Source organism: Electrophorus electricus, chromosome 25, assembly GCF_013358815.1.
Source record: "Electrophorus electricus isolate fEleEle1 chromosome 25, fEleEle1.pri, whole genome shotgun sequence".
NCBI classification, from domain to species: Eukaryota; Metazoa; Chordata; class Actinopteri; order Gymnotiformes; family Gymnotidae; genus Electrophorus; species Electrophorus electricus.
Genome location: NC_049559.1, coordinates 5647696 through 5669951, shown reverse-complemented (window position 1 = coordinate 5669951; position 22256 = coordinate 5647696). Strand labels below are relative to the sequence as shown.

At 43.3% G+C, this 22256-nt stretch overlaps 1 protein-coding gene across 1 annotated transcript in view; it reads left to right on the top strand.

Annotated features, from left to right (window-relative positions):
• The window catches only part of LOC113592075 (anosmin-1), a 42316-nt gene extending 22632 nt beyond the window's left edge, over nt 1–19684 (top strand). The window contains exons 4-14 of the mRNA XM_027032830.2: nt 245–467; nt 4585–4769; nt 5111–5240; nt 7771–7976; nt 9984–10131; nt 10682–10825; nt 13131–13219; nt 15151–15322; nt 15529–15740; nt 17434–17575; nt 18682–19684. Of these exons, the coding sequence (XP_026888631.2) occupies nt 245–467; nt 4585–4769; nt 5111–5240; nt 7771–7976; nt 9984–10131; nt 10682–10825; nt 13131–13219; nt 15151–15322; nt 15529–15740; nt 17434–17575; nt 18682–18737 (1707 nt within the window). The 3' untranslated portion in view covers nt 18738–19684. The remainder of the gene's footprint in view (nt 1–244; nt 468–4584; nt 4770–5110; nt 5241–7770; nt 7977–9983; nt 10132–10681; nt 10826–13130; nt 13220–15150; nt 15323–15528; nt 15741–17433; nt 17576–18681) is intronic.
• Nucleotides 19685–22256: the final 2572 nt, after the last annotated feature.

Genomic DNA, 22256 nt, shown 5'->3' with positions numbered 1-22256 from the left:
TGTCTGTTGTCAAAGGCAAAGTCAAATGAATATATATAGCACTTTTTACAACACGTGGTGTCACAAAGCTGCTTTTCAAATGTTTGGGTTCAGATCCCTAATGAGCAAGACGAAGATAAGAGTGGTGAGGAGAACCTCCCTGGGGTTGAGGAAGAAACCCTGCGAGAACCGAGATTCAAGATGGAACCCCTTTTTCTTTGAGCACCCCAGCTAATAAACAGGCTTTCTTTGTCTTTCCCCATAGGTTTTATTTCCCAAGAAGCACTACGAGTGTCTGACTAGCTGCGAGTTCCTGCGCTCGGTGGAGACAGCCAAACAGGGGGACTGCCCGCCTCCGGACCGGGCCAGCGGATTCGCCGCCGCCTGTGTAGAGAGCTGCGAGGAGGATGCTGAGTGCTCCGCCCTCAGGAAGTGCTGCCCCAATGGGTGTGGACACACCTGCCAGGTGCCCCGCAACATCTATAAAGGTACACACTACCAGCAGGGAAGGGTCTACCAACCCAGTCCTCAACGATGCCCAGACAGTCCAGCATTTCACGCTGTCCCTGCTTCTGTTAGCACTACAGCAGGTACTGCACGGATTGATTGCTTGCTTGAGATGTGCTGAGAGCTGTAAAAGAGCAAAAATATAAACCGATAGGTTGAGAAACTATGCTGCTGACGCCATGGTCACAATGGCAGACAGCACAGGACGGAGGTGTCTAGGGACCGAGGCTGAACCTCTGCAGAAATGCGGACTATACGGCAAGCCTGTTGCTTTTTCTGCTGGCAGGGCCACAATGTCCCATTTTTCAGCCATTTGGTTTCCATAGTGAATATGACTGTAATTTCTCCAATTGAGTCGTCTGTCAGTGTTGTGGCGGGTGAATGGCAGGTTCCTGCTGTGGGAGTTTAGAGTACAGACTGATCCTCAACACTCAGACTAAATTTTGGCACTGCAGCATGTGCCACTGTAACTGGTTAAGCTATCATGCTGAAAATATTTGCCTTGGCTAAAGTGTAGCTATTTATCTTTGCATGAATAGTCTGTGTTTGTATTTTTGCTGCCCACATTTTTCAGTACTTCAGTATTAATCTTTTAACACTCAGCTTACTGTCTATCTGGGCTGGGTGTCAGCGTCTGACATCGTTACGAACATGTTTTTGCCTCTTTTTGTTTCGGAAAGTGCAATCCCAGTGCCAGAGGTTCTCTGCCAGTGTGATATGCCTTGTAGAAGTGCCTTGTGGAAATGGTACATGACTACATGGTGAAGTGGCACTGCAGATCATTCCAGTTACCTGTGGAGTAACTGAAGGAGAACTCAACTCATAGCTCGGATGATTTCAAACTCAGTGACAGTGATGGACTTACTTTTCTTTAAAAAAAGGATCTGTGTATGTTTGTGTGTGTGTGTGTGTGTGTCTGTGTGTGTGTATTATTAGACTAAAACTAAATCATCACAACCCTCCTCAGCGTTTTCAAAGCGAGGCGGCTGGCTCTGTTCCAGCTGTAGCACTCTTTATTGGCTGGTATGCCTGACCAAGGATGAATCTTTATTGCTGTCAGGTTTTCTGCTTTCTCCCTCATTTGCAGGTAGACCATAAAGCCTTGATTGGATTCCAGGTGCTTTCGCCAGAACAGAGAGCACTCGTTATTTGCTCGCCGCGACAAGAGCATAATTGTTTCTACGTGTGGCTCACCCTTGCACCAAGTGCTCATGAGGGACGCTGGAAACCATTACCCTCTCTGCGAGCTGGGGGCGAAGTCGAGCAGTGCACTGCTGCCGATCCAGATCGCTGTCAGATGTTCCTGCAGGTGGGGGAGCTGGAGCGTTTGCTCGAGACACAGCCCAGCGCTTTGTGCTCTCCATATCAACCGAACGCCCCGGGACAGCAGACACCCACTAGCATCCTGTCCTTCACACTCAGTGGGGGGGGCAACACTTCCTGTCTGTCTGTGATTCCGATGGCTTTAAGTTCTGACTGTTGTTTTGTTTGTTTTATTGTATGTTCATCGTCACAAAGCATTTTAGTGGAGGAAGACCATGGTTTTTTTATGCAAATATCAATCAATTCAGAACTAACACATGCACATTTCAGCTTTTCAGATTTTCCATGGCATTTTTAGTTCAGGGGGTTTTTCTGAAACTTTCTCTTGGGATTCTATATAGGAGTCTGGGATGTTAGCTCATCACTGCTACGTGGAGATACTTGGCAAATCCAGGCTCAGGACTCCACGTACCAGTGGATGCTCATTTTGCCTGAAAAATGAGGTGGGATCTTTCTTTTAATTTTATTCCAACAAAACTCTTACTAGCTCTGCAGAATATTGCCCAATATAGTCTTTTATTGTGGACTCATGTGTTAGCTGGGTTCCTTTAGCTTTAATGTTTCATAGTGGCTGCCATGTCAAAAGCAATGAGATCATTTTTAAACGCATTTGCTGGGAGCCCAGTGGTTATTGAGCAGGTGGCAGGCACTCCGCATTCCCTGTGCTTATGGCTTGGGTGAGACAGTGAAACGAAACCAAATGTTTGGACGAAGAAGTCAGAACTGTTGGCTAAAGTTTTAAAAATTCAGTCCGAGAGATACATCTGTGAAACTAGTAAATTACTCCGCAAGACCGAACATAATTCATACCCGACCAAACAAGGACACGGTCAGGTCTCGGTGCAATTTACATCAGCTATTATTGTTAGAGAGGGAACTTGCAGGAAGACTGCATAGGGTCATGATACATAGCACTGAACATCAGGGCCCATAAATAGAAGCTTCCCTCGTTGAGGGTGAAGACAGCAACACAAGCATCCCCACCAGCTGAACGGCTGGCGGGCAGGGTGATGCCAAGCATGTGGGCTTTGGCATTAGGGATCATTCTTGGAAAATGGTGAGTGAACTCTGCAGTGCTTTGGACAACGAGCAGAGATACTGCCTATGACTGCAGGCCATTTGAGTCTCTGTGTGTGTGTGTGGGTGGGGGGGGGGGTGTATATCTGTGCATGTGTGTCCTCATAAAGGGGTGTTCCAGCAGTGGTTAGAGCAGGAATGCTGTGGGATTGTTGCAGTTCTTCTCATTTTGCTTGGAGGAGGTGTGACCCATGTGTGCTAGCTGAGAAGCCACAGCACAACACCATCCAACTGCTCCCCACTCCACGACGATACCAAACCTAGGGATCAGTCTGTCTGGCACAGAGCTCCACTCTGAGCCGGTCCATCTCAGACACGTTCAGCATTCAGCGTCTTTTAGACAAAGCTTCACACAGTAACACCAAACTCTGGTGCAACATGGTCTGCCTATGTAAACTGCACTAAAGCTACTGAGCTGCGATAATGAAGTGCAATTAGGACTTCCACCTATGCTCTAATGAAGCTGCGCCTAACACACACCAAGCTGTCCTCAAAAGCCTATGCGTCATTATAAACGCAGCCCCAGAGCTGTCATCTACATCCACTGACGTGATCCTTCCTGCCGTAGCCAGGAGTGAAATTCCCTTCCTTCGGGAAGTCATCTACAGTCACCTTGCAGCGCTGCACCCCTTCATCCTGTGCCTGAAATGGATGTCCCTGAACCCATTATGCCCTGACGGGCCGTGCTCGTGGCATTCAGGGCCCAAGCCCTGTTGATTTATGTGGAGGTGCGGGGGAGCTCCTCACTTCTCCTCACTGCACTCGGGGCTCTGCTCTCCATCCCCGTCATTAAGCTCCCTCTCTCCAAACTGCAGCTCCCTCTGCTCCACAGCTGTTATGAATTGGGTGCAGTGAGTTAATCTTCCACAGCAGAGCATTTCTCTGGAGTTCCCCCCCCCCCCCCAACCTCTGTACTTAATAAATCTTTAATTTATTACACATGGAAGCGTTTATTATGGCTTTGAGGGTTGACTGTGAGGAACCGTCATGTGGGAAAAGTGGTTGTGTGTAGACTAACAGCACACATGGAGGATGCGTTGGTGATCCACAGGAACCAAATCTGATGTGTGAAACTGCAGTGTGACACTGTGCCCTGTGACACTGTGTCAACTGTGAAACTGCAGTGTGACACTGTGCCCCCTGTCATACTGTGTTCTGTGTCACTGTGCCTTGTGAGACTGTGTTCTGACACTGTGTTCTGTGACACTGTGCCCCCTGTCATACTGTGTTCTGTGTCACTGTGCCTTGTGAGACTGTGTTCTGACACTGTGTTCTGTGACACTGTGCCCCCTGTCATACTGTGTTCTGTGTCACTGTGCCTTGTGAGACTGTGTTCTGATACTGCGTTCTGTGTCTCTGTGTTCTGTGACACTGTGCCCTGTGTCACTGTGCCCTGTGACACTGTGTTCTGTACTGTGCGTACTACAAGTCTTTGCGGATGGGAGATGGGCAGGATGGGTTTAAGATGCTGAATTACAGAAAACAACATAAGATTTCTTAGGACAACACAGCACCCAAAATTATAAAGTTTGTTCAAGCACTGGAGCTCAATAAACGACTTCTTCTCTCCCTTTGTCTCTGTCTATCTCTATCTCTCTGTCCTGTTCTGTCTCTCTCTCCATCAATTTCTTTTTCTCTCATTTTCTCTGTTTCCTCTTCTTCTGTCTGTCTCTCCCCCTCTCTTTCTCTGTCGCTCAGGGTCTCCCCTAAAGCCGAGGAAGGAGCTGGTCTTTACAGAACAGCCCTCAGGACAGCTGGAGGTTCGCTGGTCCTCCAAGTTCAACGTGTCAGTTGAGCCAGTGGTGTACGTGGTGCAGCGCCGATGGAACCACGGAATCCACCCCAGCGAGGATGACGCCACCCCGTGGCAGGATGTGGCGCAGGTCTGTCATCAGGCGCTCATCTCTGGCATGGGAAAGCACAAATATTAAACTCAATACATGTGCTGCACGACCGGATTTCAAGGTTGTAATTTTACCTGAAGTGCTTTGACCCCCATGCGTCCCTTTTCATATCAAATTTCATACTGCTAGTTTAAATGGCTTCAAGGGCTGCTAGATTAAATGACTACTTAAATCAATTGCTGAATATGCGATAAACATGCTTCCCATTCCCAGTTGGGAGGATTTTTAAAATGACTAAAACCACTTAAGTGTCAGCGCTGTGCAGTATGTACCTGACCTATGGCCTGCAGACCTGACTTTATGCCCTCACTGACCCCCAGGTTGCAGAGGAGCGCATCCATTTGGCAGACTTACGACCCACCAGGTGGTACCAGTTCCGTGTGGCAGCCGTTAACGTCCACGGCACACGCGGCTTCACTGCACCCAGCAAGCACTTTCGCTCCTTCAGAGGTGGGTCATCCTGGGTGGGTCCTGCACACCTGTCCGCGTCCTGGCCCTGACATTTAATCCCTCTCTCCCTCCTGCCCCATCACATTTTAGAATTAAGACCATTACAACAGGTGGAGCCTTTGACTGGAGATTTTTTATGACCGGATTCGTCCTTGCAGTTGCCCGGTTTGGCCAAGAGCTCTGCACTGGAAGTGTGTGTGCAGTTCACGCCTGCTTGGCGTTCTAGGTCGGTTGCTGACGGACACACGGGGCCACATTTATTATTGGCCTTGTTTCTACAGGGAAAGCAGCAAAGTAATTTAGCCACTGGCACATTTTAGGGACCGAGTTAAAAATGACAGTTAGGACTAAACTCCAGTGAACCTACTCAAACTGCATACCTCAGTTATATGTGTCCAGTATGAAACAGCTGGATATCAGCACCAACTGAAACACTAATTACAAGGCTGGCATCTATTTAGAATAATAAACATGACACTAATTGCGCTCGCATGTATAGCGGTTTGATGTCTGTCATAGTTCGACTAGAGTCTTAGTTTACTTAAACTTGTGGCTGATGATAATTGGTTTATTTAGACAGGTAAACATCTACATCATTAGGAGTAGTAGGAGATTCTGTGGCTTTTTCAGCACTTCCTGCAATAACATACCTGTTGTAAAATCTATTTTTGTCTCGTTACAAAATGAAGGGACTGCAGTGCAGATTAAATGAATAGTATTAGTATTAATTTAGTAAAAGGTGCATGGGGCTGTTTTTCATGAGCTGCATGTAAGCATTTTTACTTTAATACCTCTTACTTCACTTCACAGCTTTGGACTTTACTAAATAAATTCATAACAGGATTGGGTGGAGGAATGGGTGAAGCTTTGACAGATATGTAGCATGCAGGGGTTTCCACAATTGCACAGCAGCAGGGAGTCACACATACTGCTCCAGAGATGGGCCTTCCCCACCCATAAAGTGTAATACGTTTAAATTAGTGAAGGATATTATAGATTTTAAATACATATGTAGCTTGTCTATATGCCAAGAAGTGAGGTAAGGTGTCTGCTTTTGGTCTTTGCCACAGATTAGCAAGCAGTAACATAGTAGGTGTAGTTGTGCTGTGTGTGGGTGTGTTCGTGTTAAATGTAAAGTGGCATAAAAGAGGCCTTTAGTTCAACACTTGGCAACATATACCAGTTCTTAAAGAGCTTCTTTCCAAACGACTCAACCTCACACAACCACACCTCAGGGATGATGTGGTCAGTCTAAACGCTCTCAACCATCTGCCCAATTACGGATGAAACCCCCGTTTTTAAGGGAAACTCGGATTTTTCTTTACACAAGCAGTGGTCATCATTTGGATTTGAGACCATCTTAAATTGGCTGAGAGAAAGTGCACTGTCGAGCATAATGATGGAGATATAGCAGGGCACTACTATTCCTAAACCTACATCAACATATGTGGAAGTTCAGAATCCATTTATATTGCTTTATTGAGTCATGTAGGTTTACTGCTTACTGAGTACATTCGCCAGGGATTAATGGGACAGGTTATACATGTATACAGATACACACAGTCTCCCCCACTACACTCACATATATGCACTATTATACATGCACACTACCATCTTTCTTTCTTTCTTTCTTTCTTTCTTTCTTTCTTTCTTTCTTTCTTTCTCTCCCTCTCTTTTTAGATTTCCATTGCATTAGATTACATTTCCAACATTCCGTGCTTTTCTCTTGATTAGGGTGGAGGGATTAAAGAGTCAGCACTCCCATTGCACACCATGTCTGTCATATGATTTCAATTTTTCACCGGCACCATTGGTCGGAGCAATTAGTGAATGTTCTGCTGGCGTATTTATCTAGCAGTGCTAAGGTTGGCTTGCTCGTGACATGCAGTGCACCCAGAGAGAGCGAAATGGTTTTCAGGTGGGAGCAGCTCATGAAAAAAAGAGAACTGATTGGCTACTAAATTGGGTCATTTTCCTATTAAAGTCTGCAGTGCCTACACTTTGCCCTCTGCCTGGTAATGGTATGGAGGTTATGTCATGGCCTGTCCACCTGCGTGGCTGTCAGCCTGGCCTGCTGGCTAAGACTTACACAGAGCAGAGATGGTCTGTAGGATGTAGAGATTCTTTTAGCGTGATCATAATTTGGTAGACAGAGTACCAGTTTGAAAAAATGCACTCGAATATAGCCGATCTCATGCTGTAAACATAAATGCAAATGTGAACTGTAGAGTGTCAGCAGAGACGCAAAGAGCTGTCAAACAGAGCCATATAGGTTGTGTGAATGTAGCTATTTTTTTTTTTTCCTGGGCTTTCCTGAGTGTAAGTATAAGTCAATGTTGAGAGTAAGCAAATGTTTAAGCAAAACAATTTAAACATAGACTTCACAATGACTGTCTCATTTTGCAATTAAAAAAAACAAAAAAGTTTGCTAATTTACTATTTTATGTTTTTTGTGTAGGTTTTAGTCTTAAGGTTCAAACTTCGCTTCACTGCTATAGATGTTCTGAGTGCGCACTGATGTCCCACACAGATCCGTCTCCCCCTCCCCGTCCCTGTGGCCTGAGGGTGACTAATGTGACAGCAGGGATGGATGGTCTGCTGGGCGCTCGCCTGGACTGGACGCTTCCTGAGGAGCCCGACGTGCCTGTGCACCATTTCAAAGTGTCCTGGAGCCGGACCATCCCTGGAAAAGCCCCGATGCCCTCCAAGAAGAAAAGGAGAAAGACTACCAGTGGGGTAATAGCCTCTGCTAAGGTTTTTGATGCGTGGCCAAAGAAGTGCCAAGTACCCATCAACAGTAAATCTGTTAATCCCACTGAAATTACAGCAAAAAGCAACTACCTCAAAATATAGATCAGTAACTTGCTGCAGTCTGGGGAAAGAAAACAAACAAACTTTCCAATGCTTGCTTGTGTTCCTGCACTCTCTCCACTTTATATTAGTGTTTCTCAGCGCAGTCCTCGGGACTCATAATTCAGTTCACATTTCTACTCTCTCTACTTTGGTCCCCAGCGCACATGAACAAAGCCATTAAGAGCAATGAATGGCTTGTACAACAGCAAGATTAGAGCAAAAATACGGACCATCTGGCGGGTACCTGAGGACTTGGTCGAGAAACACTGCCTTATATATAATTAAGCTATATTTTATGAACATTATTTATTTTATGTTCGAATAAGAGCATTTTAAAGTGCTTACGTTGACATGTAAGTACAATAAAAGCATTCCAGCGCAATGTGTAAGTAAGGTTTCATTACACTTCTGTGTATGACCAGCTCTGATCATTTGGATGTAGTGATCACTGATGTTGGGAGTTCCCTGAGTTTTCCTAGCACTGTGAATATTGAGCCAGAGAAGAACGAGACAGAGATCCAGACTTCCACTCACTTGTAAAACAGACATGGTTTGTATTTTTATTGCCCTCATCGAATTAAAGTTATTTGTAATGTGCTTTAAAAATAGAAGAAAAAAGAATGGTGTGCTTAGACTCCATTTCTAGTGCAGTATCGTTTGGGGGCGTGAAACGTTTGGTGGTAGAGTACTTGCTTCTTTTATTGTCATAATGTGCTTGAGTACCCAAAAAAGAAACAAGGCAAAAATAAACATTGGTTTAAAGGACACTGAGGCTCAAAGACAGACACAATCCTGAAAACTCCTTATGCCACGCATGTCCGTGAAATCAATCAGCAATAAAGGCTCTGAATTTCAGCATTGCTTCCCTGGAATTAAACTGTGCTGTTTTCCTCACCTTCCTTTCTAGTAGTCATCTGGTAGTCAAATACATCATCAGAGAAAGCCTTATTTAGCTATATATGCTGCTTAAATGAGTTAATAATTGAATAATTATCTGAGTTATGTTTTCATGTCTTCTTACTATATGGCAGTTACCATTGAAAGCGCTACTGCTACACTGGCGGTTTTAAATACATAACGCTCTGCAGGATGTATTTATATAATACCTCACAGATGTGCCACTGAAGCTGTTAAGTGCGGGGCCACGGGATCTGTGTGTTTACACATGTAATGCCCACTCTCCTGCTCACTGCCCCGGTGCCTGCCTAGTGACCTGCTGGTGCAGGAATGCCAAAACAAACACGGCCAATAACTAAATCCAATCAGCCGCACGCTGCTGGCGGAATGCTCCGGAATCAGGCGCGAGGTAGCCAAGCACCAGGGGGGAGCTTGGTAAAGTTTTGGAGTGGAAATTCTCACCATGTTGTTGCACGCAGTACACATGTGCTTTCAATAACTGAGTCTGAAAAGACTTTCAGAATCAAGTCCACCATAATACCATCAGCGGGTGATGTATGGGGGGGGGACCATTTCTTTCAATATTTTCAATTTGGTTTCTACTTTTATTAATTAATTAATTAATTTATTTATTTTAATTTTGATTTATTTTTTTTTCTCCTAAGAGGAATGTTTTGTTTACACTTGTGTTTTTTGATCTGTTTATTCATTTGGCTAGATTTTTCAAAGTTAAAGTTAGTTAGTTTAAAATTAACTTAAATAGTTAGTTTAAATAGACAAATACAGTATAAGCTCTGCTTTGAGAGTTACCTTACTGTATCTTATTTTTCCCTTGTCCTTGTGAACATTTGCTAGTACTTGCTTTCAGATCATATCGTGGTTCACAGTAGAGCTATACAGAGATAGACGAAGACAGAGAAGAGAGCAGTAGACAGAGAGTCGGAGGTAGAAACAGGGCAATTCCTGACCCCACACTGTGTGTCCCAATCATAGGCCAAGAGCTCGGTGGATCTGGAGGGCCTTGTGGCTAACAGCACATACACCGTGGAGCTGCAGGCAGTGACCTACTGGGGCCAGGTGCGTTTGAAGAGCCCCAGAGCCTCCCTGCAGTTCAGCACCGCCCAGGACAACAGCCGCTCAAGTACGACACACACCTCCTCTTGCTGTATCACGTAGCTTTTTTGTTCTCAGGTAAACGTAAATTCAGATCATCAGGCAATCCACCGCAAGTAGTAGGCAAACCACCATTTCCGAGATGCTCGCACCTCTCAGATGTTTCCTCTCAAAGCAGAACAAGAGCTTCCGTTTCTCTTGAAGGCAGGTTTCACGTGCAAGGCTGTAGTTTCCTTCTAGATCAGCCGATGTCACTCATGCCACGATTCTTGGCATCCCTTCTTAGAACATTTGCAGCAGAACAGCCGTCGAGAGACTACAGACATAACGATACTCACTGTACCACGTAATGGTGATTCGCTATGAAGACTTTGGGAAACAAACCCAGCCCCGAGGCACAGCGTCCTGTGCCGTAGCAAAATCATACTGGATCCATACGTGCTTCCTGTGCACAACACCCCTGGATCCATAACTAACAAACTATGGACCGAACTGAAGTGATGACTTCATTTCTTAAAGCTAACATTGTTTGGCAGCCACATTCACAAATGAAATGTTCGTGCTTTCCACCCGATCAGAGCTGGCGAGGAAGCTGAAGAAAGAGGAGTTTCCTGTGTTCAGCCCGGCATCTGCAAAAAGACCCGTGAGCTCTGTGGAGGTGGGGACCCCATTCTACCAGGATAGCCAGCTCCAGGTCCGTGTTTACTGGAAGAAAAGAGGAGGTACTTCAACCATTACACATGCCCAGTATAAACAGCTCATTACATAATCGTTTTTTTGGGGGAGGGATGGGCAGCACCACAATGCAGAATGTGTGTGTGCGGCCTTGTTTTCTATGAAGCATGTACATGGCTGCTTGGTGTAATATAATGATACTGGAGTGCCTTCTGTGCCACAAAAGGGTTATGAAAGGCTTCAGTGGGCCTAGGTAATCGTCAGTGTAATCTTTTAAAATATTTTCAGCTAAATAAGCAAGCCAAAAAACACAGTTTGTTGTAGTGAATACAATATATGCAGGCATTACATAGAACAGAAATTCTGAAGACTTCTAGAGTTCTGGAACTGCTGAAGAACTATTAACACAGAAAAGGCCAATTTTGACCGAGATTATCAATACTTTTAAAAGCTCCTCCTCTATGAACTGATCCTCCATCACTGTATCAGAACAGTTTTCTGATCGCCACAGATAAAAGCCCAAAAAGACTCAAAGTGTAGATTTCTCCCACTGAGCAGATGCATAGCGCCAAGGTCATTCCGTTACTTCCTCTGCGCCTCTGCGTAGGCTAGGCTGCCCCACAAGTGCCCGAGTGGAAATGCCGAAGGCTTGACAAACATGCTCTGGGTTTGAGCTGTCAGCTCTTATTCAGGCATCTCTGCTAGTATGCAAATAAATGTCGTCACCTCAGCCAAGTTCTCATAGCAAAAGCTGGATAGTGCTCGGGGCAGAGGGAAGCCTGCTGCTCCTGGTGGTGGCCTTCTGCTCAATGCTAATGAGGGAAATTCCTTCTCGTCTGGAACCGTTGGCACCGCCTCACCGAGCTTCTCGTGCTGGAGTGACGGTGATTTGGCCAGGCACCTTTTGAAGACTCAGTCTCAGTGCTTTATGAGTCTAGCCTGCTTGCTGGAGGACGACGAGGCAGTGAGCCAAAGAGGCAGTGGGCTTGGACCAACTTTCTAGAAAGGTGATTGGACGAGATGGAATCTTTTGCCAAACGTGCGACGACTCCGGCAGACCGCTGGTGGTCTTCTCACCATCAGCTTCTCCTGCTGCGGATTAGAGCAGCAGATTCGTTGCTGCACTCGATCAGCGTGCAGCACAGCGGGGTCTCCTCACCATTTCAACATTACCGGTCTTAACCCCACCCACCCCACCCCACCCCACCCCACCTCTGCCCAAGTGCTGAAACTACCCACCGCTGAGAGAGCGAGTGCTCACCACGCCTTTACTGCCCTCTCAGTCCAGTGTTCTTCCCCGAGTTTTACATGCTGCTTCCTTTCTCTGTCAAATCAGCTTTACATATCATGTTTATGTTTCCATCCTCCCTCAGCTGCTATCCCTCTTTTCTGCTTCCAAAAGCGCCGCGAGCCCCGCGAGCTTCACATTCATGTCTCGGGCTTCAAAGAGCTCCTTTCATCTCCACGACCGCAGAGCAGGGCCCCCGTCAAGGGGGCTGCAGCAGCGTAACTCAATTATTAATTTGAGGAGTATCATTTCCCATCCAAACTGCACGCCTGGATGAATAATAAACTCCAATAACACGGGGCGCTGCAAGCGTAAACAGGGCTGATTAGGGCTCCAAAACTGCTGCGCTAGTCATAGGCAGTACAGGAGGCAGCACAGAGTTGGTTCACTGACAAAGCTAATGGCATATTTTGGGAATCGTATGCAGGTAGTCTTGTTTTACCTGAACGGTGTCTCAGACGTAGGTTTTGGCCTCATATAATTATTACATGCGTCTCAAAGGGTCAGGGGAGTTCATTCACCACCTCATTCATTTTAGATTCGGTAAGAGTTTGAACTTCATCATGTGCAAATTGAGAAGACGATACAGTTGGATGTGTTAGAGATTTGTGATTAAAGGAGCAAATATAGCAAAGCTGTGAAAGCTTCAAGCTCGAGTAACCAATTGTGCATACTATAATGCCTATACTATAGAATTCAAGCACCCAATAGCTTGTTAGGAAACTAGTTTTCTCACAGAAATAGCTTCTCCTTCAGAATGATTCAAAATTGATTCTAAAGTTTGAGTAGTTTTGTTGCTTTAGGGATGCATTGATTTTTGTATTTAGTTGCTTTTTAAAATCTCCCAGAGATTTCAGATCATCGTTAGGGTGTCAGAATATTCGGGTAACATTTTTTGCAGTGTCTCACATTGATTGGTGTTTTGTGTTGTGTGTAATGCTCCTGGTTGTTCTTTCTGGTTTCTGGTTTGGATGTAAAAAATGAAGCAGGTCTTGTGCGCTCCTGAATGAATCCACTAAGTGGTTTGAGCACGCGTCTCTCTCATGCGTGTGCCGTGTTCCCAGACCCTGCAGAGAGCCGCTACCATGTCCAGTGGACGCCTGACAACTGCAGCCACAATGGAACAAAGCTGCCAGAGAAATCTGTCACCCAGGTTGGTCCAGAAGCTTTTCATTTCCAAAGCACCAAAGCTACTATGATTGCAGCTAATAGCTGTAGCTCATGCCACCAAGACTGTGAGTTGCTCTAGTGAACTTTTTGGCCCCTAATGAAAGCTGCCACATGCTCACAGTCTTTATTATTACAAACCAGGGAATACTGTTTCTTCAGTAACTCAGCTGGTGCAGTCGAACAAGCAATGTGTAGGATGTAAAGCACGTGTGTTACACTATATGAGTATCTCCTGCAGAATCTGATAAATTCTTAACTCTGCCCCTACTGAAATTAGCCTCTAGGTCAGAACTTTGGGATGTCTGTGTATTTTTGTGTGTGTGTGTGTGTGTGTGTGTGTGTGTGTGTCTGTGTGTGGAGGGAGAGGGAGCATTAGCTGTCCTTGGTCTGAGCATGACGGCGGATGGCAGTGGTCCTAAAGATCAACGCATTCTTCAGGGTGTGCAACTCTGGTTGCTAGGGAATACGCATCCATTTTCTACCATTTTCAATAGAGGGCCGGGAAGAGGGAGGCATGTGTGTATTGCATGAATGCCAGTGTCTCTGTGCCTTCAGACAGCCAGCTCTCTAGCAGAGAACTATAGGTGCCCTCCACTCCCACAGGGGCCAGCGAGGGCAGGCTTAGCACCACAGCAAGTCTAGAGTTCGAAAGAGAAACCTGCTGTGATCCACCAGAGCCTGAAAGTCAAAGTCAACATTACATACACTGTTTATTGTCTCATAATAATTACAATAACAGCGAATTATAATCCCTCCAAGCAAAGGCTTTACCAAATACAGAGGTTTGATGTGAGGTGTGGTCTGACTTCAAATACATTTTTGTATAATATGCATATTTTTAGTCAAAGAAGTGAAATAAGCAAAAAATAATCTTGCATGTAACAGAACATTACAAGATATTTGTAATTATGTATCACCCACGGTACATACAGCTTCCTGTAATTCAGTGGTAGTTCATCCAGAAATTGTGTTTGATAAACAGCTGTGTGCATGTGTATGTATGATAAACAGCTGTATGCATGTGTATGTGTGATAAACAGCTGTGTGCATGTGTATGTATAAACAGCTGTATGCATGTGTATGTGTGATAAACAGCCGTGTGCATGTGTATGAATGATAAACAGCTGTATGTATGTATGATAAACAGCTGTGTGCATGTTTATGTATGATAAACAGCTGTATGTATGTATGATAAACAGCTGTGTGCATGTGTATGTGATAAACAGCTGTATGCATGTGTATGTATGATAAACAGCTGTATGTATATATGATAAACAGCTGTGTGCATGTGTATGTATGATAAACAGCTGTATGCATGTATGATAAACAGCTGTGTGCATGTATGATAAACACCTGTATGCATGTGTATGTGTAATAAACAGCTGTGTGCATGTGTATGTATGATAAACAGCTGTATGCATGTGTATGTGTAATAAACAGCTGTGTGCATGTGTATGTATAAACAGCTGTATGCATGTGTATGTGTGATACACAGCTGTGTGCATGTGTATGTATGATAAACAGCTGTATGTATGTATGATAAACAGCTGTGTGCATGTTTATGTATGATAAACAGTTGTATGTATGTATGATAAACAGCTGTGTGCATGTGTATGTGTGATAAACAGCTGTATGCATGTATGATAAACAGCTGTGTGCATGTATGATAAACACCTGTATGCATGTATGATAAACAGCTGTGTGCATGAACTTCATGTACTTAGTTAACAGGTTGCTGCTCGTACAGGTTGTCTCGATTATGATTGATTTTTATTGATAAAAAATAATGAAGAGAGACTTGGGCACCTCATCCAGGAAACACTAGTGCTTTGCTGATGTGGCAGTGTGGCGTCTGGCCCATTGGTGTTACTCCTTTGATCCATCGTGTTTAATAAGCACACGTCCTTTCCTCAGGAGAATTTTATCAACCTGCCAGGCTTGCTCTTCTCCTGCAAGTACAGAGTGAGTGTGTACACCCTGAAGGCCAAGAGACGCACCGAAGAGGAGAGTGCCACCTTCATCACGCCATCCTGTGCTATGCTGCAGAGCAAGAGCCGCAAGCCCATCACATGTGCCGGGGAGGGCGGTGAGCGATCAGTCAAACTAACTGTGCTGTGATTCAAATAAAGGAAATGAATGTGTTCTCTATCAGATCTTTCCTCTTGTAGCTATTTTCTGTGCTTTTCTTTTTCACAGTGGTGTCAAAATACGCATTGCTTATTTTGTTTCTGAGAGCTTTTGTCTCTATGTGATGGGTTAAATATGCTTCTGTTTTGTTGATTAATTCTGTAGCCTCAAAGGTTTTGGACAAGCCTGAGAATCTGACAGCGTCCTTCATAACTCATGATGGTAACGTCACTGGAAACTTCAACTGGAGAGTGTCCCGCCCTCAGCCACAGCAACCAATCACAGGTTTCCAAGTCACGTGGGCAGAGGTGTCCATGGCCAGCCGACAGAACAGCCTTCCAAACAGCATCATCTCCCAGTCCCAGATCCTGCCTCCAGTAAGTTGGTGGGGAAAAATGGCTCTATTGTAGGGACTTCATCACAGTGTCCCAACAGGCAGTGGTGCACTAATCAAGATCATATTGTTGCAATCCATAGACCTTAGGACACAACAAACCTGGTGAAATAACCAATTGTACTCTCTACAAACAATTCAAATAGTAACTTTTACCAAATTTCTTGTATTTCCAATGTTCTTTAATTTGCTCTTTAACAAAAGTGGTCCAGACCTGTTTTATGACTAAGGTAAAACTGCTCCCAAAAGAAAAACTAATGCACACTATCTGTGTTGTTAGTTTGTAGGCATTTTAGGTTTGAATACATAAAGCTGACATATAATTGTGTTGAATGTTTCCTTTTAACTTCCATTTCACTCTATAACCATAACCATCCGTATGATCTAGGATGGCACCATTACAACTGTACTATTGAAATTACAGTATAACAAATTGCAGATTTCCAGGACCACAGCATGGCAATACAAATTACGACAACAGACATTCATCTGTGTCTGGTGTATTCCAACGAGCCTTCTAGTGAAGGTGCATGGCTACCCTGCTGGTTTGGTAGATTCAGTGACAGTTTAACCTTCACTCGGGGTGCCATTTGTGAAGCTGATATTGATACTGCACATCCTTCTTTGCAACACCTGGCAGTGCAGTATCTCTTATAACATCTCTTATGGTATAATCTCCTTTAAATATGACACAAATGGGAAACAATTAGAAATGATAACAAACAGTTGAATAATTATGTAAACTTACTGCTGTTGCTTTCTGTAACCACACAACGGACTGTTTTTCAAATTATTACTGAACACAGAATTATAACAGGAGTTCTTTGTTATTGTTGCTAGGATGGCTGTATGGAGAGGTCTAGTCTATATACACAATACATAATGATATTTTGTTTGCTCAAATTGATATTTCCATGCTCAATTTTTTACATCCCTTTATACACAAGCAATGCAAAATACCATAATACCTAAATTAAATGATTACAGCCAAACTACTTTCTACCCATGCAGAGGAGGCCTACTTTAGACATATCTGTCTATGTTCTACTTGTGCAGAGATGTTCCAAGTAGTAACAAAGTCTTTCTGGAAAAAATCAGAAAAGTGGCTGTGTGTGCTTTGATTTCAAATTGCTCCTCCCATGACTTCATACTTTCTCTTTTATCCTTTGCTCCTGCACTGGCTGGCAGCCATTCCTTCCCTGAGAACGTTAGTCTGAGACTAAACCGATTGCCTTCTCTTCAGCCAGCAAGAGCCCAGTGCAGATAAGAATCTGATTATGCCTTATTTACTGCTGTTTTAAAGTTATTTAATTTGAAACTTATTTATTTCTTCACTCAAGAAGCACCAGATTGAAGCATAAAGCATCAGATTGGATAAAGCAAACCAAAACGTTTCCAGACTCCTTAGTCTTAAAAATTAATCGTAATATGGCTTTACAAGAGTTATTGGATATCTTTGACATAACTCATTAGTTGCTCAAGTAAAGAATTGGGCAAAAATGTTCCCCTGGCTCCTGGGCTATAATAGGCAGTGCATCTGGTTTGTCAAACTTTGGATTTAAAGATCATATGAGTTGTGAAATATTGACTGTGTCTCTGTTGTATTTGGCGTTGCTTGGGGGCCTCTTAAGAACTGTTTTTTTCAGGACCAAACTGCCTGATCCTATCTTTTTCAGGCTCATAACTTCCTGGTGGTGTCCAATCTCAGACCGGCGGCGTCCTATCGGCTGGAGGTGCAAGTCCTCACCACAGTGGGGGAGGGACCTTCTACCATGAAGACCTTCCACACACCTGCCATGTCCCAATCCCTGCAGCACAGTAAGTTCTCATACACATTAACCTGTACAGCAGCACTAGCTAGCTCTCTCTCTCTCTCTCTCTCTCTCTCTCTCTCTCTCTCTCACACACACACACACACACACACACACACACACACACACACACACACACACACACATACGTGCCTATAGTTAGCTCTCTTATACACATTATTCTTTACAGTAACTCAGTTAGTTAAAACTAACCTATATGCATTAGCCTTTACATGAGTACAGAAATCTCTGATACCCACATTAGCCTATACCTTGGAGAAAATGTCTCTCTATATCAAAATTACAGACAGAAATCAGAAAATATATTTCCACTTGTCACGATCAGTCCCTCCCAGCTTCCCCGCTCCATGTTTTCCCTGTCTGGTGTATTTGAGTTCCATGCCGTAGTTTAGTTTTCTCCGCCCCTCGTTTGATTGCTCACACCTGTCGCTCGTTTCTACCTTGTTAAGTTCATGTATTTAAACCCTGTCTGAAGCCCTGTGTTTTTGCTTTTGATTGTGTTTGGTGGATGTATGAAAGCCTGTGTGTGTTTCAAAGCCTTCGTTTCCATTAGCCTAGCCTATATTATAGCCCTGTTTGCCTTCGTGTCTGTTTGTAATGTTTCCCCGTAATCTCCGTATTGGCTCTGTGACCCTGGACTACTCCAACGACTATGACTCTGAATTTGCCCCTAATAAATCTCGCTCTTCTCCGCACATGCGTCCATCTCCTCACCGCTCACCATTACACCACTTTTGGAAATTAGAAGTTTTAATCCATATTTGAAGGTTCTCAAAAATGCAGCAACAACAAAAAAGTTTTTTTTAACGCAAAAAAACCAACAACAAGTAAACAAAAAATACCTCATACGATCTAACACTGTGTCAGTGACCTAGTCTTCATGGATCAGCCGCAATGAATCTGTCTTGTCTTTTCCAGAAAGTATTGCTTGGTAAATTGATCACTCTTTGTGAATGTTGTCATAATTTTAGAATTCCCATAATTTTGTCATATTTTTAAATCAGAAAATTGATGTGATCCGTTGCACATTCGAGTAGAATGTAGGGAAATCGGATACTGTAATTGCCTTTCATAGTTTCATTCTTTTTCCAGGACCCAAACTTCGTCATCACCCACAGCACCAAAAACCCTTCCCAGAAAAACATTAGGAGACCAGCCCAACTTAACCCACCCTACAGTCTTCATCTCTTAAAGACCGGTCCTCTTCAGCCTGAGCTGAGGCCAGCTCCATCATCACACTGACAGCCCTCTGAAAGCTTGCTCTAGCGGAGCTGGTTGTACATGTTTGAACATACTTACTGTGGACTATTCATACAAAATCACTCTCTTTGAAAAGATTACTTCACTCTTGAGCCACTTTGAGGATAAGGTTACGGGCCCATGTTCATGTTCACTTTGAGCAGATGAATGTACCTTCAGAGCTGGGGATTCTAGTAGCTTTCTGAAAAGCATATTTAGGATTCAGCTTTGTATTTTTCTCATCCCAGAATGAATTGTTGCTCAGGCAGACAGTACTAAGCCCCAAGGAAAATAACATCTTAGCTTCAAGGAGAATATGAAATGGAGGACAACGTGTAGGAAAAGACTGCATTTGCATTTAAACTGTAAATGAGTTAAACTAGCATTAAATTGCATGTCAAAATTTTATTGTTCAGTAGGCATGAAATAATCTGTGTTACCTCTTTGTGAATACATTAGCAATATTCCAATAACAGATTAACAGAGACCTATATGAGGAGTAATATTACATATTGTTTATTAATGACCCTATAGCTTTTTGTGTGAACCTTTTGGATGAACTGATGAAATTGTACATGTTCTTGGCTGTAGAGATATTTGTTATGAAACAGTCAGTGAATGCCAATATTTATTTATGTGTGTATTTCAGAATTTAATTTTTATGTGTATTTGAGTGTGTGCGTTTGGGTTTTTTGTGTGTATTGTAGCATAGCCATTTTTGAACTGACATCTACTTGTAAAGACGTTTTGTAAAAAGTCAAATTGTAAATATAGTCCTATGTTATGTTATTTTTCAATGGTTAGACCCTGTATATACTGTTCAGTAATAAAATAATCCCCCAAATCCTTCAACCTATTTCTGCACTTTCCTGTTTTGATCTGTACCGTGTGCCACCACAGGGTACGTCTTTATTTTGGCAGCACTAAACTGCAGCACAGCACATTTATTCATTTCCATCCATTTTATGAAGATTGAAATGTTCTCTCAAGCTATTTGGATAATAAGCTCATTTAGAGAGGAGGCAGTGCCCCCAGCACACATGCTAGGGAAATGCACAGGGCAGTACACCTGACAGTAAAACATACATGTTACTGCAGGCTAGGAGTAGGTTCACAATGTATTCAGACTACTTTACTTGTTGCACACTTTAATGAGTTGGGATTTGATTTTAAATGAATATAATTGCACATTTTACCCATCCAGCTACACCAATAATGATGTTGTAAAATGTTAAAAAAATTAATTAAAACCAATCAATCAAAAACTGAAATCTGTTATTAACAAAAGTATTCCAACTCTTTTATGTAGCACTCCAAATTGTGGTCAGGTACATCCTGTTTGGAGATGTTTTTGAAAGGCACACTGCATTGTCAGGACAAAATTCATGGCATGAAGTTCAAGTAACTGTCAGTTGATCTTTACAATCAAACTGCTGCAAGGCATAGACCAGGGAAGGATATAAAACTATCTAAGGCCTTGAGTGCTCCCAGGACTATAGTGGCCTCAATCATTTTGAAATGGCAAAAGCTCAAATAACCTTGAACCTTGCTAGAGTTGGCCATCCAGCCAAATTGAGCATTGAGGTAAAAAGGACCTTGGTCATGGAGGTAAAGAAGGAGCTCCAGAAGTCATGTGGAGAGAAGGCATAACCTATTGGACCCTTTCTAACCATCTCTGCAACATTCCGTAAATCATGTCTTTATGGTGGTGTGTCAAAATAGAAGCCACTGTAGACCAGAAGACATATGGCAGCCTGCTTGTAGTTTTATAAAAGGCATGTAAAGAACTCTGGAACCATGTTGGAAAAGATTCTCTGGTCCGACAAGATGAAAATGTAACTCTTTAGGCAGAACAGCTAGCACTATCTCTGGAGAAAAACAGGCAATCCTAACCTGGCAGGGTCACCATCCCCACGGTGAAACATGATGATGGCAGAATCATGAAATGGAGATGCCTCTTAGTGCCAGAGTGTCACAAATGGCCACCCTCCTGATGTCCATTTCCGTGTTTCCTTGTATGTTTTCCTTTGGTTCCTGGTTATTCTGTTCTTTGGTTTCATTTTCTTTGCCCCTCGTCTGTCCCTCAGTTCCAGTCCATGTTTTGGTTGTCTCTCTTAGGTTCACCTGCGTCTGATTAATCCTTGATTGTTCTGGTTATTTTAGCCCTGGATTTTGTCTTCCAGTTTGTTGGTTATTTTGGTAAGTCATGTTCCTTCAGTCATGTTTATATTATGCTCCTAGTACTGTCGTCGCCATTGCTTTTCCGTTTACTCCGGTCCTGTATTCTTTTACCCTCAGTTTTGCCCCTTTGCCTGTGTTTATTTTGCTCTTCATGTTTGTGTTTCCCTCGCTTAATAAACCGACTCCTGCATATGCATTCTGCCTCTTGCCTGTTCCTGTTAGAATGGTTACACAGAGGCCTGTATCAATTGATGGAAGCAGCCAAATAAAGGAGCATCCTCGAAGAAAACCTTATCCAGAGATCTGCATGCAAACTCAAACTGGGGCAAGAGGTCACCTTTCAAGATGAAAATGACTCGAAGCAGCCATAACAACACTGTAATTGCTTTGGAGTAAGTCTCTGAACGTCCTTGAGTAGCACATTCAAAACCCGGACTTAAACCTCATCGAACATCTGTGGAGAGACCTGAAGATGGTAGTTGAAGGTAGCAGACGTTTGGCACCCAATCTGACAGAGCATGAGCGAATCTGTCATGAAGAATGTGATGAACTGTTCAAATACAGTTGTGCAAAACTTGTACATACGCATCCATGAACACTTGGGACTTCTATTAAATAAAGGGTCTGAATACTTTTGTAAATAAGCCATTTCTCTCTTTTCATTTTGGCGGTATGAGTGAGAAAGTATGGATACAATTGGCAATAATGTCCATTGAAAATCAAATCCAAAACAAAGTGTGCAAGAAGTCTAAATACTTTTTTTTTTTTTTTTAATAGATCTTTACGTAATCCACTGAATTCTTATATATCAGTGCAACATTCACCATGCACTAACCGACATAAACCACCAATAGCCGTGGGATGCGTGTAGCTCAGTCCATGCATACAATGATAAAGTGGAAGGCTGATGTCATGTGACTTTTATTAATGCGTTCCAACTGTCTGAGAACTGTCTCAGTGAACATCTTCCCTGTTGAATAAAAACTGGTCAGCCTGTCTTTTTCTTCACTGCCTTCAAAATTGGATTTCATCAAGACATTTTAGACAGTTGATGGATTTTTCTGTTGCAATTCAACAACATGACTGACATTCATCCAAAATGCCACCTTGCAAGTATCTTGCAAGTATGCTTTCAGAACCCGTTACCTTGTGGTAACAGCTAACTAATATGAAAGACTTCCCGAGCAGTTATTTTTAAAGGAAAACTGTCTAGGTTTCCAGAATGTTTATCAGAGATCCCAAAATAT